This window comes from Athene cunicularia (assembly GCF_003259725.1).
Source record: "Athene cunicularia isolate RWA chromosome 5 unlocalized genomic scaffold, athCun1 chr5_part3, whole genome shotgun sequence".
NCBI lineage: Eukaryota > Metazoa > Chordata > Aves > Strigiformes > Strigidae > Athene > Athene cunicularia.
Window position 1 is genome coordinate 5,290,251 of NW_020799103.1, and position 26,981 is coordinate 5,317,231.

Below are 26,981 nucleotides of genomic sequence, written 5' to 3' on the forward strand. Positions count from 1 at the left end.
TAATTCTTTTGATCTTCAGGGAGGTGTGTGAATTTAGGAGAGAGAAGAAAGACAGGTAATTTCTAGTTTTGTTTTCCTTTTCTGAAGCAGAGCCGCAGGCTTTTTTCCTCTTCCCTCCCCGCCCCCCATCTTTTTTTTCCTTTATTATCATCAGACATTTAATTTCTCTGAAATGTTCCAGTCTCAGTGCAGCCTGAGAGCATTCAAACAGAATAGCGTACACACCTGTCAGACCATCGGGCAAATGATAAGGGGATGCCAGTATATAACCAGAGGAATTAGCTCTTTGATGTATAGCTTTAGAGCTAATGGCACCTCACTCATCTTAGGGGAGAGCCTTTGACTGCAGACAGTTTCGTAAGTTCCCACTTGTATTAGTGTATTTGTTGCTTAATTTGATGTATTTTTTGACTTTTTATTGCATGGAAATTCAGCTGCTGTTTGGTTGGGTTTTTTTCCCAATAATTTGAAATATGTAAAGCGTGTACATCACACCACCACTCTCTGACGGAAATGGATTAAGTGCATTAATTCTTGATCAAGCTTATCTTCTCCCTTAGGATTCAGGCAACATCCTTTAAGTGCTGGGGTCCAGAAGCGCTTTTGCTACAATTTAAGTTGCTGTGACTGTGCCCAGAGACAAATGCAACGCAGTCACTTGGACTGCTCTGCCAGCCCAGAGAGGGACGGGACGAATGGTTGGATGTATGTGATGGCTTCTTGAACTAACTCAGCTAGACTTTCAAGAGCATGTCTGATCATGGCGTTACAAACACAGCAAATGCTTAATATAACTTAAAACCTGTGCTGATTTGTATTGTAATGAACGTGGATGCTAATGGAGGAGAGTATATGTGTGTTGTGTCCCTGGAGAGCAGCATACACACACCGTGACTGGTACACCAGTTCTTTCAAAGCAGTTACACAAGGTGTTTTCTTCCACGTTTGCAGTGAAGTCACCACGGTTCAGCTGTGCGTTGACCTAGAGAAGACAGCCTCTAGGTCAGAGGACAGTCAAACATTGCCTGCTGCTCTCAGCCATACACTGGCTCAGATTGGTTACAGACTTTTTTTTTTTAATCTCGTGGGCAATCACTGCTGACCTTTCCTCTCACCTCCTATGAAGAATAGCACTTTAATAATGTTTTGCTTCTTCCTGGGTCATCCCTTGCTGCTGCTCATTCCTGGGGCTTCCATCTGTGTAAATCCAAGCTTAAGCTTTTAGAATGGGTGGGTTTTCTCTTTTTGTCCCTGACACACCTGGTTACACAGTGTAGTGTCGACAAACCCGAACCAGTCCCCGTCTGTGTCTTTTGCCTGCCCTGCTTGGCAGTGATGCTATCCAAGTAACTACGCTGCTAGTGTAGGAAGATCGGCTCAGAGCACATGGCACGAGGAGAAAGCACATGTCATTTTGCCTGAGAGTTTCTGTGGTCGCTGCCAAAGCTGACAGACAGTGGGTTGCGGTATCAGCTTTGTCAGTTGTCACGGATCAGGATTCGGGGCGAGACTCTGACAGTAACACCTGCACCTCCCATTGTGAGGGCTTCACATCTGGAGCTGAGGATGTTCATTTTAGCCTAGGTTTCTAGATATGAAGGGGGGTTTTTTTTGGTTTTTTTATGCTTTGAAACCTGTAGAAGTGGTGAAACCCTGTAGCATAGGTGAGCCAGTAACTGTAGCAGAACTAATTGTTGCATGTGGTTTGACTTTCTGTATGAAAGATGGGTGCTTTCCACTTGTGTCACTGCCACTAATGTTTGCAATCGGAGTTCATTTGCAGAAAAAGCGTGATGGCAAATCCAGTAACGTACAATAGTCAACAGTGCTGATGTGCTATTTTACATTTTGTGGTGGAGAGTGTTAGAAGGGATCAGGTGCAAGAGTGAAAGAAACTTCTTGGATTTAGTTGATATAATGTTTTATTTTTCAGGATAATTCATAACTCTGTTCAAGAACCACTTCTAATAATCTTATTCTCTAAAGTAGTTTCTACAGGTGTATAGCAGTACCACAGAACAAAGTGTATAACTGTATACAATGCTATTGATAATGTAGCTATAGGGATAATCAGTTCAAATGAGTAAATGCCTCTGCAATCTTTGACACACTGTCAAGCTCCCACTTTGAAGACTTGTTCCTGTATTAGCAGCTGGGGGTTTTGTGGCGGGAAGATGTTTGTAGAGTTACCAGTTCACTTTGCTAACGTGATTATAAGCATATGAATTTGTTAAAAATGTTTTATTACAAAGGTCTGAGAAGAAGTTTTTTATGAAGTTTTGTTTTATGGACTCTTCATTTACCTTGAAAGAGTGTTCATTCTTCATTCAGTAAACGTCAAAATTTCCAATATTAAATTATTTCATTCAAGCCTATTTAAGCTTAAAAAATAAATCGGAAGGAATAGGACTTTGATATTTTTACTTACCTGTAGTTTGTGAGTTTACTATGTGAGTTATTTCTGTGTTTACTATGTGAGTTCTTCCTGTGTTAACACAGGCGTTTAGATGCTAACCATATTACGGCCATACCAGAAGACAGTTTCGAGGGTCTGGTGCAGTTGCGTCACCTTTGGTTAGATGACAACAGTTTGACAGAAGTTCCCATCTATCCGCTCAGCAATCTGCCCTCTCTGCAGGCATTAACGCTGGCTCTCAACAAAATAACGCACATTCCTGACTATGCCTTTACAAACCTTTCAAGTCTTGTTGTTCTGTGAGTATTTGCAATTGTTTTTCATAGCTCACTTTGATTCTCTCCTCAGTTACAGTTTTGATTACACTAGGATGGCGTTGAAAATGGTATTTTGCCATGTTTAGGCTCAGTTGTTTAGTAACAGCCTATACCACCAACATGAGATGATACCGTGTCTACTAGACAACCTGCTGAAGGTTTGCTAAAGACTTTCTCCTAATCAGAAAGTCAAATGGGCTATGGGTAGTGAGAGTGATGTGTATTTTCCTGATATCTCATTTTACTAATGAATATTTCAAACCAGTAGTTGTCAGAGAAAGCTTTCAGAAGTATTAAAAGAAGAAAATAATATCTGCCACAGACCTGTTTCTGTGTAGTCTTAAATATCTCCAAGGACAAATATGAAAAATTAGTTTGAGTTACATGTTTAAATCATATTTTTATCATGCTTCTGGATGGTGAGTAAAGGTTTTAAGTAGGCTGTCTTGACTGCAGGCAATTTATTCTGTTCCCATATGAGGATGAAATATTTCTGTCTGGAAGTGAAAGACATTCTTATGCATAATCCACCCTATGCAATGTTTTTTTCTAAACAGTTTAACTCTCTTGATTTCATAGAAATACCTGCTAGTTTGTTAACTCACGTGAAATCATTCACTTGTTTTCATACTTGTTTTGTTTTTGCTTTTTAGACATCTTCATAATAATAAAATAAAAACTATAGGAAAACACTGTTTTGATGGGTTAGACAACCTCGAAACCTTGTAAGTATGCTTCTTAAAGTAATTTGTTGTTCAGCATTTGTCTCATTGTGAGCTCAATCGAGGTTACTTTACTGTTATGGTGAAAATTTTACAAATAAGGCATGTGTGCACCGCACAACACATACCACTGACACCTAGGTCCGGAGCCGAAGGCTAGTATCAGTGCAGTGCTCCACCAAAGCTAATTAATTATGTTGAGAAGCAGGTAAATATTAGCATGGGTGAAAAGTCACACTGGATGGTGTGGCTCTAATGTTCCTCGCCCTGATGTAGCTGCTGTCTTTGCATAGCACTCCACTGAGTCAGGTGGATCTATCAGAAGTGTTTGAATGGCCCTGTGAGTGATAAGGGACAAATATTTGTTTCTCAGATTTACTGTAGGATTAAACATATTTAAGATACGCTGCCAGAACTGTTGTGTGACGCTTGGAGGTTTCTCGGAGGGCCCCAGCGGGGTGTTTCTCCGCTGCTCCTCCATTACTGGATGGGCACCACTGCCTGCCAAGGAGCCTGTCGCTAGCGCGTCCCCACAGCTCCTGAGCCGATCCTCTACAGGCTGGTAGAAAACAGCCCAGCTCCTCGTTCCCAGCCTCTTGTACAAGAGATTCACCTGAGTTGACTTCAAGTATTGGCAAATATTAAGGCAATGGACTGGTTTATCTGAAACAGTGAGCCTTATGTTCCTTCGAACAGAAACAGAAGCATTCCTCCTTGGCGAGGAACGGCTTTCAACCGCTTGGATTACATTCCCCGTTTCCTTTCGGCTCACTCTGTGAATGTCTAATAAGCTGTATCTCCTTCATTGTTGCATTTTATAGAATCAGAGAATCATTTAGGTTGGAAAAGACCCTTAAGATGATCGAGTCCCACTGTTAACCTAACACTGCCAAGCCCACCACTAAACCATGTCCCTAAGCACCACATCTGCACATCTTTTAGATACCTCCAGGGATGGCGACTCAACCACTTTCCTGGGCAGACTGTTTGAGCGCTTGGCAACTGTTTCAGTGAAAAAAAATTTCCCGATATCCCATCTAAGTCTTCCCTGGTGCAACTTGAGGCCATTTCCTTTTGTCCCATCTCTTTTTACTTGCAAGAAGAGGACGACACCCACCTCGCCACAACCTCCTCTCAGGGAGTTGCGGGGAGCGATGAGGTCTCCCCTCAGCCTCCTTTTCTCCAGACATAACAACCCAGTTCCCCCAGTGGCTCCTCATAGACTTGTTCTCCAGACCCTTCACCACCTTTGTTGCTCTTCTCTGGACACGCTCCAGCACCTCAGTGTCTTTCTTGTAGTGAGGGACCAAAACCTCACACAGTATTTGAGGTGCAGCATCAGCAGGGCTGAGTCCAGGGGTAAGATCCCTTCCCTGTCCCTGCTGGCCACACTAGTTGTGATACAAGCCAGGATGCTGTTGGCCTTCTTGCTATGCTTAGGAGAATGCTAAATAAATAAAACAGATGAAGGAGGCCAAGGTCAAACTAGTGACAACCTCTGTTAACATGAGTAGTTTGGATGAGTCCAAGAACGCTGCTTACTCCAACTGTCTTGTCATTCTCTTAGAACCTCAAGTAATAACAAGGTGCTGTGTAAATGTGCACAGCAGATATAAGACTCAGAATGTTTTTGCTGCTCACAAGGAGTCCCTTTTGCAGGAAAAAGACTGTAGCAGGTTCTGACATTACTGCTAGAATGGTGACAGGTTGACTGAGATTTCAGCAGATCCTTATCAGTGCTGTGTACTTGATTCAGTGTGATGAAATTTCCCTCTGCTTCTGTTCAATATTTATAACATTTTCATACAAGGTCTGCTATTGCCTAATAGTGTATTTACTGATGGTTTTATAAAACCTGAAAGAAAAGTTTTCTTGGTAAGCTAATAAAGAGTAGTCATTTGTATCTACTTTTTTTTTTTCCAGAGCTTTGAAATATTAGTTCATTTCCATGTAAATCCCATCGAAGAAAAATCTGTGAGGTGTTGAAAAATACTGAGCTTTGCTGTAAAGAAATGTTATTTGGCTTAATGTGAATAATCCTCTGGATAATATTTAATATCTTACCTAAGTTATTAGCAGGTTATAAAGCATGTAAAACATCAGAAGACTAAATCTAAGTTAAAGTTATTTTATGGTCTAGTTAAAGATGTTCTGAGAACTTTTTACTTTCATTGCATTGTCTTAAAAACTATTTTGACAATTCACAACCACTATTAAGAATTTTATAATTTTCCTGCTTTGTTTCTTCTAGGGATTTAAATTATAATAACATGGTAGAGTTCCCTGAAGCCATAAAAGCACTCCCAAGTCTAAAGGAGTTGTGAGTATTACTGATTCTTCTTTTTTACCAGTTCTCTTTCTCCTTTCCATAAATAAAAAGAGAAAATAAATTCCTGGATTTAAGAATGCTTTTCTCATTATGCAGCAACCTAAATCAGATTAAGCTATGCTAAGTGAAGCTATAATTAAAAGAAAATATAATCATCAGCTAGAGAGGGAGCTTATTGAAAATTATTTTGGAGTTATATAAGCAAGCAATTTATTCAGGAGAACCATTAGCATAGATCTTAATCATGAGCTGGTTTTGGCCTCCAGTAACAGAATAAAGTATTCACTAATCACACGTTTTCCTTGTTCCCTTCTTAAGAGAGGAGCAAGAAGAGAGAAAGCACAGGATCATAATTTGGTCAGAATAGTTTCTTTCCAATCAAATATTTTCAGTTTAGCTGATGTGCAGTAGACAGAAATCATACCTTCAAAGTCATTCCTACAGATTGACTTGTTCCTATTTAACTACAACCCTACTTTTGTCAGGATTGGGAATTGAGTAGGTGTGAAGAAAATGACTATTGGTTGACTCTACCGGCAGTATATTTTAAAATGTTGGTTTTCTTCTTTGCTAATATCTTTAGGGGATTTCACAGTAACTACATTTCCATAATTCCTGATGGTGCATTTGCAGGAAACCCCCTTCTAAGAACAATGTAAGTTATTTTCATGCATCTATTTTTAGTCTTAAGCAGACAGTAACTGTAAGAACAATGATTGAAACATGTTTTTCATTTCCCAGACATTTGTATGATAATCCTTTGTCTTTTGTGGGGAACTCAGCATTTCAGAATCTGTCAGATCTGCATTCACTGTAAGTATCCTCTCAACTATATAGTACAATAAATGGATATGAAATGTTGTGGCTAAGAACTCAAAATAACTGCATTTGCTGACTGCCTCTTACCTTATAGGTTTTTTGCAGTAAGCTTTAATAAACATTGCTATTTTGGGGAATATCCAGTTTCTCTAAGAAGCTGTAGTAAATGTGCTCCACAAACTTTTTTTTTAAGTCTTCATTACCTTGCGTAAGACGCATAACCTCGGGCCAAATGCTCAGGTTCTTACTTAAACAAACTGCAATATGTCCTAGGTGGTTTTTGAACAGGGATGTACATTGTGAGAATGTTTTGCAGGTTAGTGCATGCATGCTTTCAAAAGATATCAGTTCTGGGGGTGACGAGTAAGCAAAATGGAGTGAGACTTGAAACTCTGAATTACAAACTACCTAGGAGTTTATTCCATTTACATATGTGTATTGATACGACTTTTCCAGCCTGATGAATTCCAGTTGTTTGCTAATGGAGGAGTAACTTATTAAGCAAATTACTACTATAAGACGCAGTGAAGTGTCTTATCTTTTACACACTATTCATGTTAAAAATTCTTTAAAAAGCAGTAAGAACATTAGAATATCTCCTTAGTGAAAATTTCTACCTGATAGTAGGATGGAATGTGACAATTCATTTACGTAATAGTTTACAGGTAACTTTTGTGGGGATTTTTTTAGGGTCATTCGGGGTGCCAGCATGGTGCAGTGGTTTCCTAATTTGACAGGAACCGTTAATCTGGAGAGTTTGTAAGTATCTTTTACAGAAATAATTTTCAATAATTTCTTGGTTTTGCCTCTTGTGGAGTGAATATTTAATTAGTGGACCTAAAGAGCAACTAGATATATGTTCTCATCCTGTCAATAAATGTAGTTACATAGCATCCCTTACTGTGGTACTTAAGTGTCTCTTAAATATTTTTTTTAATAGGGTGTGCTGACAACAGCCTATGAAAAAAGACCATTGATACTAACCCCCCTCTCACAGAACTGAAAAACAGAAAAGTTAGCCTCTTCCAAAACCAAACCAAAATAAAATTTTGGTTGGTGAATCTAGCACCCCAAGTGCTAAGACACCATCCTTATTCTGCTCTCACATATGCTTGTTATGCCATCTACCATCAACAATGCAAACATACATATATGGGCTTTTTTTTTTTCCACAGGACTCTAACGGGGACCAAGATAAACAGTATTCCTGTTAATTTATGCCAAGAGCAAAAGGTGCTACGAACTTTGTAAGTATACACATTGTGCTTCTGTTTTCATCTGCATCAAAATGTTTTAAAAGAAACTTTAATTTGATTTAAAGGAGAAGTATTGGTTAGAATTGCTCATCCTAGTAGTTCTATCAAAGCTGGAAATCTCATTCTAGTTTGTTGATTCTTCAAATCAAGACTCATGGCAGAGTTGATGTAATGCCTTATGTTCCTAAAACAGGGGGTCCCCTTTATAGAGATGCACTGTATTTCTTTCATATCAAGTGAGGCTTCATATTGTAAAAGATCTGCAAGGTGGTGCTGCAGAACAGTCTTGGCATCTTCAAATTCACTCTGCCACTGTTAATTCTTAACACAACAGTAGTCATCTACATTCAGAGGTTAAGGGAGAGTTTAATTACAGTGCTTTGACTTTTTGTGTTTGGAAACACAGAGAGCATCAGGAACCAAGAGAAATGCAGATGAGGATTAGGAAGAGAATAGTGATACAAAGGCAAGACAGAAAAAGCAGTAAGGATGTGTTAAAATAAATGCCAAAAAACCCCAAACTAGTAAATGAAACCACTGGAAGAGGAGAGGCAAAGCCATGTTTACAAAGGATACAGGCAGGAAAAGTTGGAACAAAAGCAAGTGCTGAAAAATGGAGAAGAAAAATATGTTCTGTTTTATAGAAGAAAAAAATGGGGAAAAGGAATGACGAGGTAGGATTATTTTCCAATGGCAGTTTATCTTCTGAACAGAAATTTGAGGTTTGTTTGCAAGTCTCTTGACTCCCTTTTTTGCTGCATAGTTTCACAGAATATTCTGAACTTCCGTAGTTCTGCTCAGGGAGGTACCAGCACAGTAAATCAAAATTTGCACCAAATTCCTGCATTGCATACCATCTATCCAGTTTATTCTAAAAAAAGCAGATTATCAATAAACTTTTTTAGATCACTAGTCTCAGAATTTAGGGACTATGCACAGCATGGTTTTAGGGTATGCTTATATCCAGATGCAGAGCCAAAAGTGGGGAAATAGAATCTAGAATCAGAACACTGGTTGGGAGGGGTCTCATGAGCTGTTGAAGCCACTGTGAAGACACAGGCCTGTTTCTCCATTACTTTTCAGTTACAGAGCACTAGTTTAAGTTGTTAAAATTTTCAGAATTTTGGGATGAAATTTTTTGTATGTTTGCTTGCTTTACATCACTGAATATTTCAGAAAAGTAAAAAACCCACTTCACTGAATTCAGAGGCAAACTAGGAGAGAGAAATGTAACTTTTTAAAAGATTACACGAATAGAGTGAATGTAAGGCAATGAATGAACATTTTACAGAGTCGTAGAGGCAGCCTTATTTCTGCTGTTTGCTGACTGTTGCAAGCTTGACATAGCAGTTATGTCTTTCTACACCTTTAGGTGTATATATGTATAATCAAAGTATATAGTGGGGCTAGTTAGGACAACTATGGAGAGATCACACTTGTGATTCCTCTCATGCTTTTTCTCTAAATTGCCCTTAGTTTTTCCACAGTATGTTACTAATGGGAAGATTTTACTGCCAATCCATTTTAAAGGTTACAGGTGATGAGACGTTTCAAGTAGAAAAGAGTTGAACTAAGCACTTCTCCCATTTTCTGTTTTGAAGGGACTTGTCTTATAACAATATAAAGGACCTCCCAAGTTTTAAGGGCTGCCACTCCTTGGAGGAAATGTAAGTAGAAATACATGTTGTTTATTTTTATTACCTCCTTAGCATGCTGAGTCCAAGTCTCTAGAAATTTTTTTCCTTCATGTTTGATCATAAGTTTCTAAGATTAAGAAAAGAGAGAAATGATGGGACCATCTCATGTGAGGAGTGTGCTGGACGGAGAATTTAACCACTTGTGCTTTCCTCAATTAGCTAAGGTTCAGTTGTTCCTATAGCACAAAAAAGGATGAAGGACACCTTAATCCTGCATTTCATAAAAGTATTGCTCTACGCATAAAAGGAATGGGCTTTATGTGTTTTCCTTTCTGCCTCCTATCTCCCACTCTTCTTCAGTTCCCTCCAACCATCAGCCTGTGGTTGTGAAAATTATTTTTCATCTGGTCCCTGTAAGACACATTCAAAAACCCATCTTGTCTTTTCCATACTTCATTGTTTTAAGGCTTCTTAAGCTTAATTTCCAGACCCTACACAATTTTTTCTGCCACCTTATGTTCCAAATTCTCCTTCTACCTCTACTTCACTGAAGTTACTTTCCTCTTAAGCAGATTTTGCTCTTGGCATCTTCAGGCTTGTTGTACACATGGTTCATTGTAAAGGGAGATCAGTGAACTGAAAGTTTAATTTGTCCATTTGCTCTAGAGGCGTTTCTCAACATTTTCCTTTCATAAATCTGTATTTTGAGAAATGAAAGCGCACCCAGGGTTAGAATATTCCTAAAGATTCCCTGCAAAATGAAGTAGATTTGTGCCTCTTGAAAGTTCACAAAGTGTTACTTTTAGCTTGGAAGTAATTCAGTCCACTCTTAACAGTCCCTTCCAAATTTAAATGAGTTGAGATTTGAGACTGAGCAGAGGTACCATGAAAGAACCTAATGGTTGTATTAACATGACTAATGCAAAATACTTAGTTTGCCTACAAGGGGCAATGAGAAAAATCTTGCCATTGGTAAGGCTGAATCTGTGTATTATCAGGCACTGAGCTATCCCTTGTTTGAAGTCAGCCCTGTTAGCCAATAAAGTTCTGTTTCTGCTTCTTCCCTTTGCAGTTCCTTACAGCATAATCAAATCCATGAAATCACAGAGGATACCTTTCAAGGACTGTCCTCCCTTCGTATCCTGTAAGTGCACATAGCTGCATACTGAGAAAAAACAAGATAATGGTTTTGATTCCCATGTAAACCGATGTCAGGGTTTGGGGTTACAAATCTGATTGATGACAAAAGGCCAGGTATGCTGGATCCTGAGGTGGAGCAAACTGTGTGCAAGAGATACTAGCAGCAGCTGGTTTCAGTCCCTTTCTTTCTAGTCTCCATTTTGTTTTTCTAGCCTATAAAGGTATATTTAAAATATATATATGAATGAATACAGGAGATTTTTTTTAGGTAGTCCACTCTTTTGCATTATATTATTGCTGTATTATTCTGTGATACAGTATTTATTGGAGAGATCCTATCTGTTTTTCTCATGAGGAACAGACCAGTAAACAAAATTATCCCCTCCCCTTACATTTCTAGGTACATGAAGATTATATAGGAACACTGAAACTATCAGGAAAAAAAAAAAAATCCACAAACTGATAGGTGTTTTTAAAAGGAATGTCATAATACAAGTCGTGGTCCAGCAGGTGCTGGATCTGGATTTTGAAATCCAGCAAAGCAGATGCCCTTCTGCTTGTTCTTCTGTTGTCTTCCCCACCCCTACCACACGTGCATTTGTCACTGAAGGGATAGTCCTGGCACCTTCAGCCTGGGAATGGGTGTTGCCAGAGCCAGCCTCTGCCTTTAGCAGCACAGGTCCAGCTGCTAGTGCCAGGGAGGAAGGGAAAGGGGGAGGAATGGGAGATGGATCCTACTCTGGGAACGACATGAAGCAGGATACAGCTGCCTTACCAAGGGATTTGGCTGCGACTGCACCTGGCTGACTGGGGAGAGAGGGGAAATGGGAGGGTTGTTCAGCTTTTCTGACAAGGGCGTAATGTATTTGTCACCTTAGCTTTTTTTCTCAGTACAGTCGCTGTTACAAAGTTTTGATGAAACTGCTAAAATAATCTCATTTGGCATTCATTGCAGTGACCTCAGTAGAAACCGCATCCGTCAGATCCACAAGGAAGCTTTCACCACCGTTGGAGCTATTGTTAACCTGTAAGTGGGCTATTCTGTGCAGCGACCTCCTGCCTCTATTGTTAAACTGCTGAGATAGTAAATATTTGTAGTTTAAAATTGATATGTGCCTGCTGTGTGTTTCATCTGTCAGTCGCAAAACCTCTCGCTAGCTGGACGTATGCAGGGCACATATCTTTAAAGTGCCTGTTGCGCGGACAGGCATTTGTCAGACCACAGCCTCGGTACGAGACTTTAAAAAGCCTTCCTACTTCAATGGAATGTACGCTATAGGATTTTCAAACTTACTTTGTTGTAACACTGTCTTAATATTCGCATTTCAGAGATCTAAGTTTCAATGAACTCACTTCAGTTCCAGCTGAAGGATTGAGTGGACTCAACCAGCTTAAACTTGCAGGCAATTCTGAGTTGAAAGAAGCTTTGGCAGCGAAGAACTTTGCAAAGCTCCGGTATGTTGGTAAATAGCACCACAGAGTGCCTTACTTATTTTGACAGTAGCAAGCAATGTGACAGTAAATGAAGGCCCTTTAAATAATACAACAAATAATCAAGCCCTTTGAGTCCTGTAGTGCCTTAATTTTGGTATATAAAAAAGGGGCATTGACTGTTCTGGTATAGAAGCCATTTGCAGACAGTTTTCTTGGAAGCTTTTATATTTTTCCTCCACTGCTTTTCAGGCAGATACCATCTGACTTTGGAGTAGTGGTTTGGGTGGTTTCCATTTGTGAACTGAGCACATCTGTCTTTCACAGTGTGGAAAGTGGGAGCAGACACGCAGGTGTTTGAATCCATAATCACCATGCTTTATACATACACTGTTTATTCTTGGAGGCAAACGATAAGAGCAACAGTAATCATTCAAATGGGAACCTGGTACTGAGTTCAGTGGGAGGTACATCAGATAGTGATTAACAGCTTTGCATTTTCAAAGATCTTTCTGCACATTGAGAAGAAGCACTTAAAAAAATGTTTCCCATACTGTCTGATGGAAAAAATGGAGGTGAAGATAGTGTTAGTTTGTCTAATTTTGCCAGCAAAAGAATCCATGTTGATTTTAGAATCGGGCCTCAGCAGTCCTGTGGAAACAGCAGATTGGTTTTTAGGTTTTGGTCTGTGCTTGATGACTAATGCATTGTGGGATCCTTTAGACTGATGTTCCTCCTAAATATTTACAAGAACAGAATTCAGGAACAGTACTGCAGACAGTTGATATTGTAGCCTTGAGTCAGGAAAATTATCTTCTGGTCTGCTATTATCTCCTTGTTTATGTGGACTTTTTAAAACTCTGTATGTGCAGCTGTAGTTCTTCTCTACCAGGATTAATACTACGTGCCATTTCTGTCAAACACACACAAAAAAAATAGAAGGAAAAAACCCAATTATTTTGGGGCCACAAAATGAAGAGTGAGAAGTAAAGATGTAATTTTTAACATTGTGGTCATCTGGGAATTAACTTTCTTACAGAAGAGTTATTCTTTGACTTAGTTTTTAAGTTTCATTTGTACAGCCACGCCACAAACACTGATCAGAATTTGGTTTGTGCATGGAGTAGGATCAGTAATAAAGAGCTAAACGTCTCAGAATTTTCTTTGTACTCCTTGCAGCAGACAAGACTTGGATGTATCACCTATCCTTTATCTCAGTGCAAAAGTTCATCAGAAATTATTACAACTGATCCAATTTGAAATACTTTATTAGCAACCATGACAAAAACAAGCTTCAGTTTTTAATAGATGGTAATCTTAACTTCTGTTACAGTGGGTAACACTCCTTGTTGTTCTGCCTGTATTTCAGGTCACTCTCTGTACCATACGCTTACCAGTGCTGTGCATTTTGGGGTTGTGATTCTTATCTAAACTCTAATGCTGAAGATTCCAGTCGCCAAGATCAAGGTGCCTCGGTGGATCGTGAGAAAGGTAAGGGTTAAACCATTGTATTCAACTGGTGGTATTACTTTGGGCCAGACTAGACCAAATAATGGTGTATGTTGTCTTTGTGTAAGAAAAATTGGGAAGATGTGAATGTTTATAGGGGTACAGAAGCTGTCTCTGAAAGTGCTTAGCAGTTGCTTACAGATTGGCAGTGCCCTGTTCGTTCCAAACGTGTGAAATGGATTTATCTGCCAGTGTAAGATTCGCCTGTTGTTTTTTTTTTTAAAAAAAAGAAAAAAATTTCTAAACTGCCAGTATTGTTTCTGTCACTTTCTGCCAAAGCAAAAAATGTTTTATGGTTCTCAGCATTTTGACCTTCCTGTTCAGACAGGGCTTGTCTTTCCACTGTCAAGTCAGGTAGATCTTTCCCCAGCGAGAAGGATGTTGCTGTTTTGTTACAAAACATTGTGAATAGCTGGGACAGGCAGCAGGAACTTGTTGCAGAGATTTCTGCACTGAGCTTTGGACTTCATGTGGCAAACCAGAACAGCTCCACTTGTTAAAGGCTTGAATGCTGGTGAAGTGTTAGGTCTTTGATCTTTCAAAGGACTACTTCCATCCTAGGCAGCTTCACTGCATTTCACTTTTTTTTTTTTTCTTTCTACAACTAACCTGTTTTTCATTTTTACTTGGATACAGCTGATGCAGATGTTCTAAGAAATGAGGAAAATGAGGAACTGGGACAGACTATTATTCACTGTACACCAGCAACAGGTAAATCCTATAATGTGCTTTAGCCACATTGTGAACTTCAGGCATGGTGTTATGCAAATAGCTGTCTGCAGAATTACATGTTTCATTCCTCGTAGCTGTTCTGTACGCCAGAGATTAAATTCTACAATGCTTGGGTGAAACTTCATTTGATGACAGTGTTGCTTTGGATGAGTGATCACAAAGATTTGGCTCGGCTTTAGATGCATAATGCTATATTGGAGAACTAGGGAAAGAACAAGTTTGTTTCCATAAGCAAAGCAGTGAAGATTGTAATACTTCTATCTGGAGTCAGCTGTGTTTAATGCACTGCCCTCTAATTCTGCATTACTCTTGCGAGAGAGATGAATGCTCATCTATTTCGGTGAGAAGTCGGCCAGTGCTTTAAAAGCTTAACTCAAACTTCTGTCACTGGTGGGTTTAACTAAGCTTGATGTCTTTGCAGGAGAGAGGATGAGGAGCACTCAGGTTACGTGTTCCCCAGCCCTGCTATAGACTCATAAACTGACAGCAGAGGGCTGTTACAAGTACCTTGAGCAGACAGTAGCATCTTAAACTGCTGCAGATACTTGAGAAATGGGTAGCCTCACTGTCATACCAGAACTGCTCCAACTCAGGCTTGAACAGTCCAGGGGTGTGAAAAGTCTTTGATCTTGCAAACAAAATTTTCATTCTAAGCAGTTAAGTTGCTGCCCTTCTGCTTATCTTCCTCCAACTGCAAATTTCCACACATGGTTCCACTCGGCTCCTAAAGCGCTTCCTGTGGTGCCTCCTATTTCCCTGCCGTTGCCACGGGCTCTCCAGAGGATTCCTTGTGTACATCTTGTGCCCTCCTGCTTGCAGAAACAGAAACACATAGATGGGGGGAACAGTACGCTTCCAAGTGAAGTTACTTCTGGATGAGCAGGGGTTTTCCAAGTCTTGGTTCATTCTCTTCTCCTAAACTGGTATTTTACATCCATTATGAAAATCTGTTCACTCTTCATCTTTTGGGCTAGCTCCAGCTTTAGTATACAGACTATCACAAGGATTTCTTGATCATAGCCCAAAAAAATTGTGGTCAGAAAGTCAAATATATTATAAATGTAACTGTAAATGATCTGAGAATTAATTTGACCAATGTTGCTTATTTGCTTTTGATCTCCTGTTCACAGAATGAGAATTCAGATGGTGTGTTACATGGGTTCAGTCTTTAAAGCTTTTAGCTCTCTCTTTTTGCCCATGCCAGAGATGCTATAGCTCTAAAAGGAACGAAGAGCTTGTTTTACGAGTTCACAATTTGCCTTGTTTTTCACCAGTCCCTCCCATACTAACAACTTGTTTTCTATGCCATGCTGTCGTCTGGTCTTAAGTAGGACACTCCACCCACCATCTAAGTTCTGAATCATTGCTCATCTCGTAGATCCACTTTCTGCTTTGCCTAATGGCAGGAATGGATTGTGAACAGTGTCACTCAAGTAGCGCAGCACTGAAAGCTGTGAAATTCATCCCTCTGAGCGTGAATTTCCCCCAGTGGACTGGGAATATTAGTAAGAGAGGAGGGTAACTTCTAACTCTAAGGATAGTTAGACCTTGGGAGAAAGACAGGAAAGCATGGTGGGATTTGTTTGTCCAAAGATGCCTCACTGTACAGCTACTAGAAAACAAGATTTCAAACTGATTTGGGAGCACAGCATTGACATTTTACAATTTCCTAAGTAGGGAGTTGTTTTTCTTTTTAAGTAGACTCATCTTAGCAGGTATTGTTGCATCATGTGAATATACTGTAAAAATTATTTTGGCGAGGATGTCTCGGGAATACCTGCAAAAAAAAGGGATTTTACTGCTGATTTTACTGGTCGGATAATCCAGTTAGAACCATTATTTCTTGCCCAGAAATGAAGCTTGCTCATTTAAACAAACAAAAAGATTCTTTTTTGACTTGTCAGTTCAGTAATTTCTGGAAGTTGCTTTAAGCCTTGGGAGATTTTTATACCGACATTTAATGGTTCTCTGCAGTTGCTCAGCCCACGTTAGGGATGTGTTGTACTTAACTTCCACCTGCCTAAAGGGAGGGCATGAGCTGCGCAGGCTGAGTCTGGCCTAGAAGCTCCAGCCCGAGGTGCAGCAGAGTTTGGAATTTTTCTGCTCTGCCTTCAGCTCCCAGAGTGCCTGACTGCAGGGAGAGATCCCCAGCTATTGTGCTTCGGACAATTAGCAGTGCCTAATGGGGATGTAGGAGAGGTTAAACTCTTCTAATTGTTACTTAAAATCAGTAGGATTTCCCTATGGAATAAATAGCAATTAGAAGGATTAGAAGGGTAAGCAGTGGTAGTGACCTTTTTTCCTTGCCTTGCCTCCTTTTATTTTCCTTGTTGGACCTTTTTTTTTTTTTTATTGTTTAAGCTTTTTTAAGTGGCAAAAGAAGAAAAAAAAATTAATTTTCCCTATATTACTTTCCAAGCTCACAGTGCCTTTCAGTAATGAGGGTGGGGGAAAGGGCTTGTGGTGAATAGGCTTGTCCCTGTTAAAGCTGATTAAATTGAATTTGTCGGCTGTTTTACGGATGTTTCTTGTGACCAAAAGTTACTCCAGAAGGCATGTTTGTGGATCATTTTTTGAGAGAACATGTTACTTCTAAAAACTTCTTTCCCCTTACAAGTCAGTTGTGAACATGTGCTTCTATTTTGTTATTAACTTTTTTTATGAAGTATGAAATCTAAAGATAAGTATTTAGGTGGCACCAATAAAAACTACTTGGAGTAGCTAAAAGTTAATTAAGCTTGTTTAGCTAGCTTGTTTATACAAAGTATTCTCAAGTGACCATTCATCTCAGTAATTTTTATTTCAGGCATAATTAATTAGTAAATAGCTTCAGCAGAGTAGTTTATTTTCAACTGACCTATTTAGCAGTTCAGTTGTGTACTCTATTCATGAATTAATGAGGAGTGCTCTTGTAATACCTTTTGAAAATCTTGCTTATTAAGGCATGATTTTTTTTTTTTTTTCCTAAATTGCTTGTCCTTCTGTTTTGTTTTCTCCTAGGTGCTTTTAAGCCTTGTGAATATTTATTGGGCAGCTGGATGATTCGACTTACTGTCTGGTTTATTTTTTTGGTTGCTTTATTCTTCAACCTGCTTGTCATGTTAACAATATTTGCATCCTGTACTCCGTTGCCAACTTCCAAACTGTTTATAGGCCTGATTTCTATCTCTAACTTATTTATGGGAGTCTATACTGGTATTTTAACTTTCTTGGATGCTGTCTCTTGGGGAAGATTTGCTGAATTTGGCATATGGTGGGAGACTGGCAGTGGTTGCAGAGTTGCTGGGTTTCTCGCAGTCTTTTCGTCAGAAAGTGCCATTTTTTTCCTGATGTTGGCAGCTGTTGAACGGAGCTTCTCTGCGAAGGAGATCATTAAAAAGGGGAAAAGCAATCGCCAAAAACAATTTCAGATTGTGGCAGTTTTTGCTTTCCTGTGTGCTGTGGTAGCGGGATGCTTACCACTTTTTTATAAAGCGGAGTACTCGGCATCACCCCTTTGCTTGCCCTTCCCCACTGGAGAAACACCTTCGTTAGGTTTCACAGTAACTTTAGTGCTTCTGAATTCATTAGCATTTTTGCTAATGGCTATTATCTACACTAAACTGTATTGCAACTTGGAAAAAGAGGACCTCTCCGAAAACTCACAGTCCAGCATGATTAAGCACGTGGCTTGGCTAATCTTCACGAACTGCATCTTTTTCTGCCCTGTTGCGTTTTTCTCATTTGCACCATTGATCACTGCGATTTCTATCAGCCCTGAAATCATGAAGTCTGTTACTTTGATATTTTTCCCATTGCCTGCTTGCCTGAACCCAGTCCTGTACGTCTTTTTCAACCCGAAGTTCAAGGAAGACTGGAAGTTGCTCAGGCGCCACATGACGAGGAAGACCGGAGCGGTAGCGATTGCCGTCAACGCTCAAGGGGGCTGCGTCACGCAGGATTTTTACTACGACTGTGGCGTTTACACCCATTTGCAGGGTAACGTCGCCGTGTGTGAATGTTGCGAATCGCTCCTTTTATCCAAGCCAGTGCCCTGTAAACATTTAATAAAATCACACAGCTGCCCCGCGCTGGCAGTGGTGCCTTGCCAAAGGCCGGACGGCTACTGGTCGGACTGCGGCACCCAGTCAGCCCACTCCGACTACGCGGACGAGGACGACTCCTTCGTGTCGGACAGCTCAGACCAAGTGCAGGCCTGCGGCCGTGCCTGTTTCTACCAAAGCCGAGGGTTCCCTTTGGTTCGTTACGCCTACAACATACCGAGAATGAAAGACTGAAAAGGCTTTTTGCCATCAGCTGTTCTAATAAAGAGGTATAATGCTTCGTAGACTGTTGCCTGTTTTGACCTTTCGAGCAGGAAGCACTTTTGTAATCATCGTTTCGTGTCGTTTGTAAAGGGAAGCGGGCGGTAACTTCTTGAGCCATACATTTAAAAATAATTAAACAAATAAATCGATTGCCCTGACTGTAAATAATTGGTAAACCAAATTTGTTACCCAATATTTTTACTCTTTCCACACGATAGTGGTTTCTTTTATACAGTTTTTTACATGCTGATGGTGTGTTTCCACTTTGTACTCCAGTTGTACTTTGCTTCTGCTGTTGGCGAGGTAAGTTCTGTTGATTTTTTTTTTTTTTCTTCTGCCAAAGCACAATATAAAGGACAGCTGTTTAATATTAAAGAAATTATTTTTAAATGTGACTTTTCTATAATTAAGCAAAAACTCTCTTGCTAGCTTTGTATAGTGTATTCAGCATTGAATCTCAGGATGAATTTTACTGCAGGGCCAAAAAAGGGATTAATTCTCCCATATGTAACTGTGACAGCAATATAGGAATACCATGTTTGCTTAGTATTTCAAGCCAACGTTCAATTTTTAAATAAGGTTTTGTTACAATAAAGCACTTGCAATCCACAACATCTGTAGACTACGAAATAAGAATATTAACAGCTGTCGGGAATAATAGGGTTGAACACATTTTTCCAGTGGTGATGCATTACTTCAGGTGAACCACAGCAACTTTCTTCAGTATTATGCAGTGGGGTCACACTGTTGGAAGGAATATCAGTGCATCAGGGGGGTGTTAGCAATGTTGTCTATGTATACAGCTCACGTCTTTGCAGAAAGACTGGCTAATACTCTGCAGCCTGTTGAATGTTGCAGCACCCCAATGCTATCTATGAATAAGACTGAGATTTTTAGCAAATGGAGGGAAAGCAGAAAGCGATTTTGCGATACAGAAAAGCATTTTTCCAATTATTTTACTGAGGGTGAAGTACACTGTGCAAAGTCACTGATTTTCATGTAAATCAGTGCAGTATTTTTAAACCATTCAAGTCCTGAGACCCAGATGATTTAAGTACAATCGTTGATCCATTTATCTATATTTAGCTTGAAATCTGATCGATACAAAGTTATGAACGCATGACTTAAATAATTATGTATGTGTCTTGAACAATATGCTAAATCAAGAGCAAATCCACTGCCATCCCAGTTACTCTGGAGACACTCTTCATTAAGATTTAAAGCTAGATTGCTGTTTTGAGAATTAAACTGTACATACTGTTCATACAATGAATTTTTATCTTTGTATTGTAAATTATTTGATAGAACACATGATGGGAAATGTGGCTTCAGTTCATTTTGTTAATTAAAGCTACCTCCTAAACAATAGTGGCTGCCAGTAGCAGAATGTTTAAAATGTGGTTTATATACTTTTTGCATTGTAAATAGACATGGTTGTATATTGTCACTGTAATAAAAACAGAATCCTTGTATATCAAAATCATGTAGTTTGTACAAAATATGGGAGGATTATTTACTGTATGCTGTTAATTTTGTAAGCCAAAATATTCACGTGTAAAAACAACAGAGAAGAAAACCAACCCAGAGTTCTTAATTCTTATATTTACACTCATGAATATTACATCTGCAATTAGCATGGAATGTTACACTGAAAGCAAATAAAGGGTACATGAATATTGATTGTTATTTATCTCTGTTTTTCAAAATTTAAGGCTGAAAGTGGTGCACATGTGAAATTAATGAGCATAAATGACATGTCATCTGCTCCCCGCTACATGTGGTGAGAGTTTCGGAAAAGAATTGCCAGAAAAATAAGAAAATTGTCAGTTTACAAGTGGATTCATGATCTTGGGCTCATGCTGACTCTTGGCATGCAAAAGGTTAAAACCTTCAGAGAAGTGTTTGCCCTGTTACAAAGCAATCTCTTTATTAAAGACATTATCATGTATTGTGTTTGAGTTTGAAATGGTTTTAGTATGGCTTGGAAAATTACACAGATGATGATTCGGGGGGTTGATACTATTTCTATGCTGAGAATTGTGGGGTTTTTTTAAAGACTTATTTTGTAATGAGTCCTAGTCTGTTCCACATTCCTTCTGTTTGCCAACCAGTCGCAGGTAACGAGAATACTTCTAAGAAGAATACTTCACAAAACAGACAAGAAATGTCAGCTGCCATTTCATAATCAGTAGGGAAGGAAATCCAGCCATCCAGCTTCCAGAAAGCCCGTTGTGTTCTCAGTGTTCTTGAGTATGGATTTATTTTTTGTTTTACAAATGAGTCTTCACTTGAAATGCTATTAAAATGGTCAGAGGTGTGATCTGTTTGGAGTTCTTGTATTTCATTGTACATCAGTGGTTTTGGAATTGCAGTTATGCCAGTGGTTAACTCTTCATGCAGTCAGCCCAGTGTCTTCCAACACACACAGGTTCTAGCTGCTGGTAAAGGTGAAAGAATACAGAGAGTAGCTACTAAAATCAACCTGTCAAGATGCAGCGATGCTAAACTTGCCTGTTACAACATCACCAGGTGCCCAACACCTATGGAGGATCACACGAGGAGAACCCAGAGAAACCCAGCCACCAGGTACTTAATGCTTCCTTTGTTGGGTCTTTGCTGGACAAGCTGATCTCAGTAGCAGGGCATGATGTCGTGTTCGGATGTTCACAGCTGCAGCAGGAAAGCCACCCCTGAGAACTCGCTTCCTCTCCTCCCCGTTCCAAAAGCCGTGTCAAACAGATGGGGACAACTTGCTGTAAAGCTGCGCTGTGTAAGGCTTTCCAGTGACCTCTGTACAAGGGGCTTTCAGAGCTGTCACTTGGGCAGCCACCTCCTCAGCTAGGCAAAGACAGCTTCCTAATTTCAGTTGTGAGACTCAAGCAACTGAAACCTCACAAGTTACACCCTTCTGGGGTAAACCCTCTGATTTTTCTAGAGTCTAAAGCTAGCTGAAGCTGTTCTTAGAGTGACAATGTCACATACCTTGCTTCCAAACCCCTCTAAGCAACTGTTGTACTGAGCTCCAGTTGGATTTAGCAGACAAAAAGAATTTGCTGTTGACTTTAAAGGAAAACTTAGGGTAAGGAGAGCATTTTGTTGTTGTTGTTCCTCCTTATCTGCTGTTGTGAGGAAGCAGCTTTCTACAGGGGGACAGAGTCAAAAGTAAAATTGCCAAGGTTGTTGCTAAGGTATTCTCTACCTTTCCTCCCATTAAGAGTGTTTCCTTACAGACAGCTATTAGCCTGCTCTGTGGCAGTATGCTGGTGAGATCTCTTAATTTGAAATGGAGCCTTTTTATTCTCATACAAAAATAATGCATCTACTTAGCAACTTTTTGGTCTCGATCCCTTTTGCCCTTTTTAATTTCTTTCCAGTATAATTTCCTGTGTTTAATCATAAATTTAGTCAGAAATTTTAAAGTTATACAAAGATGTTTTTCTCCAATCATTCTTTTCACCTTGATTACTATTTTTAAGCCTTAAGTTTTAATTTACAGGGTAATATTTTTAATTAAAAGCACAATGCAAAGATTGTTTCATACATACTCTTCAATTTAATAATTCTTAATTGCGTAGATCGTTTGATCTTTAGTTGCTAGCATGTTTATTTTTAGTTTATTTTTAATACTACCTTTCACATATTGTACACTAGAATCTGTCCGATTTACTTTTAGCACTAGGGTTCAGCTGAAGATGATTCAGTAAATAAGGAAGTGAAATCTGAAATGGGATAATACATCCCAAATTACTGTTTTCTTTGCTGTTGTATTACTGTAAGAACTTGGAGATCAAGTGGCCACGTACGTTGCATTCATGGTGCTACACTGCTATAAAATACCATTTAGGTTTTAACTAAGAAGTACTAGTTAATGGTCACTGTGGCATTTACTATAGGGAAATTATTTAGATTTTAGGATAACAAAATGTGAAGTGTCTCACTGGTTTCCAGTAGCAAAAGCATAACCAGTCAATGTCTTAAAAATTTCAGTCCAAAAATGAGCAAATAAATCTGTTGCTGACACTTTAAAAGAGAGACTTTGTGCAGAAGCATAAACTAGCTAAAGAAGCAAAGACTGTTCAAAAGTCGGAGTGCTGTGATCTCCAACTAACACAAACCATGTTGAGTGGGAATCCTGCTATTGATTTAAAAATATGGGATTTCAGTATAAATGTGTTTCATAGAGTTCTTGCTCACCTTAAGGCCGCACTCCACGAAAGCAGATGGTTCCACATCTGCAGTCAACAGAATCTGGACAGGGACTAGCAGTGGGACAGTGTATTGCAAAGATGAAAATACACCATACCATGAAGGAAAACTGAAGCAGTACAAGACCTCTCAGATTTCACAGCCTCTCGTCAAGCAGAACTACAAATGCAGGCACAAAAATAGCCAGTAGACGTGCGTAGGCAGTGCTTGCTCAGCTCTGACACCAACTGCGGAGCCAAGTACCTTTCTTCCTCACTCTCATGCCTGCCACACCATTTTTCCCCAAGCTGGAAAATCCAAAGACTTTGGAAGAATTCTTAAATTTAACTGTATGTGGTTCAAATTTTTGATTTTTTTTTTCCTAGGTTGCAAATAAAATTAAGATATGCATTCTTCAAGCTTAAGGCCTGTTGTCTAAGCCTTAGTTTGTACCTAAATTTACGAAGGGTTTTTTGGTAGGATTATTTTTATGCTTTTTCTGTGCTCCTGAATGAAAATATGGAACTAGACGTTACATCTGAAAGCAATCTTATCTGATGCTTTTCATTAAATCTGACTAGTGTTAATCAGGTTGAACTGAGGTTTCCTTCTGATGGCTCATGTTTACAGAGACTGAGCTGATGGAATTAGTCTATTTTCTAAAATTTGACTGTTTCATGAAGAGTTGTTCAAATATTTCAGAGAGTTGTCAAATTGGGGTAGTTAGTGATTTAGGGCAGTTGATTTATGCCTAGAAATTAATTAATTTATGTGTTTGTTACCTGTAAATTGCTTTCTTGACATCATTTTCTACTTAAAATTTTTTTTTTAAACACTGTGGCTGGCAATTAGGGATTACTTGTGAGCAGGTTGTCAGGAGCATTTGGATGTTCAGACATGCTGATTGGCATGACTGAGTAGAAAGTATAGGTCTGTGACTATATCCCTCTGTGTTTACTCTGAATTTAACTCCCTGTTGCTAGATAGGTTAAAGTACTTAAGACTGTGATGGTGTTGGTTCACTTAGCACTCAAAGACTGACTGTCGTTTTTGTCATTACTTTGGTGAGAAATCAGGCTGCTTTTTCACAATGGTAACAACCATTAGGGTGTGTGTTTGTGTATTTATTCACTACACTCAGCCGTTTGTGGCAATGTCTGTGCTTCATAGTGTCAGTTTGAGTTTGCCCATAGGCTTTAGCACTGCTGGCATTTACTTCCTGCCAGGGCAGGTGCTCTTTAGAGTCAGTCTCCTATTATGGCACTAAGTTCACAGAATTAAGGTTTTGCCATGAAGCATGTGCTTGTAACGTGCCATTTGTGTACTTGTCAGTTCTTCTGTGGCCATAGGAGTTGGGTTCCTGAACCTGCAGGACTGTTGTTTCAGTCCTTAATATTTTACAAAATGACATTTGGGCTCCTACCTTGCCTGTATTAACTAGGGCACGGTGGCTTGACAAGTTGGGCAGAGCAGTAAGAGGAGGGATAACAATGGTGGTATTTTATACTTTCACTTCTCTTCAAAGTTGGATGCTTTTGCCATTCCATTAACGATGCTTTAATTCCACCAAAGGTGAACTGGCCTTTGCCACCCTCTGTACAGGCTCGATGTCTCGATGAATAAATTCTGGTAGCTTGTCACAATAACTAAGGTTTGTTAATATAAGCTATTTTTTCAGTTCTGGTTTGTGAATCCCCAATGAATTATCTTATTCTGTATAATAATACAGGGAGGGAAGATAAAGACTCAAATGTTGTGTCTTTGGCAAGAGAGCAGCTGACTGCTGCCTTGTCTTGAGACATCCATTTCATAGTTTCTGGCTGTCCCAGAGGAGCAGCTGTGGGGCTTCATCAGAAGGGCGAGATGCCTAGTGCAGTGAGCTCCAGAATTCCTCAGTTCAATGCGACAGGACTTCTTTTTTTTCCTTTTTTTTTTTTTTTTTTTCTTCCCTATTCATTTAAAACAGTTGACAGTCTTCGCTACAAGATGGGCTTTAAGATCGGGGGGAGGTTTTCAAGCCTTCCCAAAGATGTTTTGGAATGCCCTTGGTTTGCAGCCTGTTGAAATACTTGGAAGTTTTCATGCTGGCCGTGATATGGAGCTTTGCTCACAGTGCTTGTTTAGCTGTGTAGTAAACAACTTTTATACTTCTTTTTCTTCTTAGCTGCATGCAGCACATACACACAGACGTTCATGACAAACCATAGGTTGTTTGTGTTTAACAAAGCTGAGGCATTGCCTTGTGTACCTTGTATCCTAAGAATTCAGTCTGATTTGAAATTTTCTTCTTGTACTTGGCATAAAATTTAGGTTCTAGTGATACTCTTGTCTAATACTTGACTCATCAGTTCAAATTAACAGGTGTAATTCGTTGTCTGTTAAAACACCGTAACTAGTAATACAATCTTTATCTGATGATGATCAGCTCAACAATACTGCATGCGGCTAGAGTTATTTTAGCATCATAAATACCAAATTTGCTGCATAGTGATGTAGTCAATATTATAGGAGTGCTTAAATCAGAGATGAAGTCAGGCCTTTTTTGTATTTTTCAGCTTGCTGGCAAACTGTTCCAAACTATCAGCACATATCAGCTATAGGATAACATTTGGTTTTTTTCTTACCAGAATCATAACAATATTTCTCCAAGCTTCCAAAACTGAGGTTCCCATGAGAAGGTAAGCCAAATTAAGAAGCTCCACTACTGAAAGGGGGAAATCTCACAGCTCACCTCTGCCTCTCCCTTCCTGGGGCTCTGTGGCCATGCACTCCAGGTGCTTGCCTTGTTGTGTCCTCAGTGCTTGTCAGACATCTCCCTGGGCTTTAACTTGCTCATACCACAACTTGCTTGGCCAAAGAATTGGATATTCTTCTACTACATTAGTGATGTGGCTCGGTGAAGGGTCTGGTGAGCAAGGGGGAGGGAGAGGTATATGCTTCTGAGAGACAGGAGGGATGCAGTCCTTTCAATAGAGAAATGATGGGCTCAGGTGCCTGTCATTCCACAGCCCAAGTGCCCAACTCTTAAAATTCCTGAGTATGATCAATGAAATATCTCCTACCTCATGGCACTCATTTTTGGTGGTGTCTAGGCATGCAAAGGTTGTGTAGATTTGGCTTTTTTTATATTGAGCCATTGAAATTCGATGTTTCCAGCCAGTCAGTTGCCTCAGATGTCACAAATTACTCCTGTTTCAGACAAAGCATTTTTAATACACTTGCTTATTTTTCAACTTGAGTATGCAACTAAAAAATATTTCTTGTTAAACTCACCTACCTGGAGAATCTTGGCAAGAACAATTACACCAATATAGCAACACAATTTACAATCAAACTTTTGTATCTTGTGTTACTATCAGTAACATTTCTGCTTAGTCAGCCACAGCAGAATGACTCAATGAAGTTACAGAAAGCCTGGTAGTCGGTGGTTATATTCTTGGTGGATGAAATCTGAAGGCAATGAAAAGCTTTGGTGATACAGCTGATTATTGCTGATCCTGCTTAAGTTTTTGGCTAAAAAGGTGGTCAAGGTGGCCCAACGTCAGCAGAGAAGAGGGTCTGTGTTCCCAGGATTTGGGACCATGATGGAATATTGACAGAGTATCTAGTAGCAAACAAGGACAGGAATGTAATAATAATAATAATAAAAAAAAGTTTAAAATGTTGTTTTATTTATAATAAAGAGTTGTACACTCAGTGGAGAATTAACTGATGAGAGGGAAGGGCAAGGTCACCACTAGGCTAGCAGAGGTGTATGAAAACCAAAAGTCTTTAGAACTTTAAATCAGAAACAAGATTCTAATTGTGGGGACTTAAATGGGATGTTGCAGTTTAATATAAGGAAAGATTACAAACCTTGACTTGGCTGATAGGAGGTACCTTAACGTTTTCTGATGTACTGGAATCATCCTCGGCAGGTGAGGTTGCTGGTACCCGATTACTGAACTGGTAGATGTGCAAAAGTGTTACTAAGTAAGGAAGAACAACTGTAAAGAGTTCATTATAAATTAGACGACGAGTGTGTCAGTGATGACGGTGAAGATGAGCAGGGCCTGCTGCCTCCCTCCTCCTGGCAGCGCGGGTGCGGGAGGACTTCACCGGGCGACGCCAAGGCCCGTATTTCCCCGGAGTCTCTTCCCGGGCGCTGCCTCAGGCGGGAGCGGGGCGCTGAGGGGGCCGGG

The 26,981-nt window shown here is 39.6% G+C and overlaps 1 protein-coding gene across 1 annotated transcript in view; it reads left to right on the top strand.

Annotated features, from left to right (window-relative positions):
- The window catches only part of LGR4 (leucine rich repeat containing G protein-coupled receptor 4), a 62,328-nt gene extending 41,390 nt beyond the window's left edge, over positions 1–20,938 (top strand). The window contains exons 7-20 of the mRNA XM_026850683.1: positions 2,500–2,715; positions 3,387–3,458; positions 5,707–5,775; positions 6,368–6,439; positions 6,526–6,597; positions 7,294–7,362; positions 7,779–7,850; positions 9,461–9,526; positions 10,569–10,640; positions 11,592–11,663; positions 11,966–12,091; positions 13,437–13,558; positions 14,213–14,287; positions 17,309–20,938. Of these exons, the coding sequence (XP_026706484.1) occupies positions 2,500–2,715; positions 3,387–3,458; positions 5,707–5,775; positions 6,368–6,439; positions 6,526–6,597; positions 7,294–7,362; positions 7,779–7,850; positions 9,461–9,526; positions 10,569–10,640; positions 11,592–11,663; positions 11,966–12,091; positions 13,437–13,558; positions 14,213–14,287; positions 17,309–18,585 (2,452 nt within the window). The 3' untranslated portion in view covers positions 18,586–20,938. The remainder of the gene's footprint in view (positions 1–2,499; positions 2,716–3,386; positions 3,459–5,706; positions 5,776–6,367; positions 6,440–6,525; positions 6,598–7,293; positions 7,363–7,778; positions 7,851–9,460; positions 9,527–10,568; positions 10,641–11,591; positions 11,664–11,965; positions 12,092–13,436; positions 13,559–14,212; positions 14,288–17,308) is intronic.
- Positions 20,939–26,981: the final 6,043 nt, after the last annotated feature.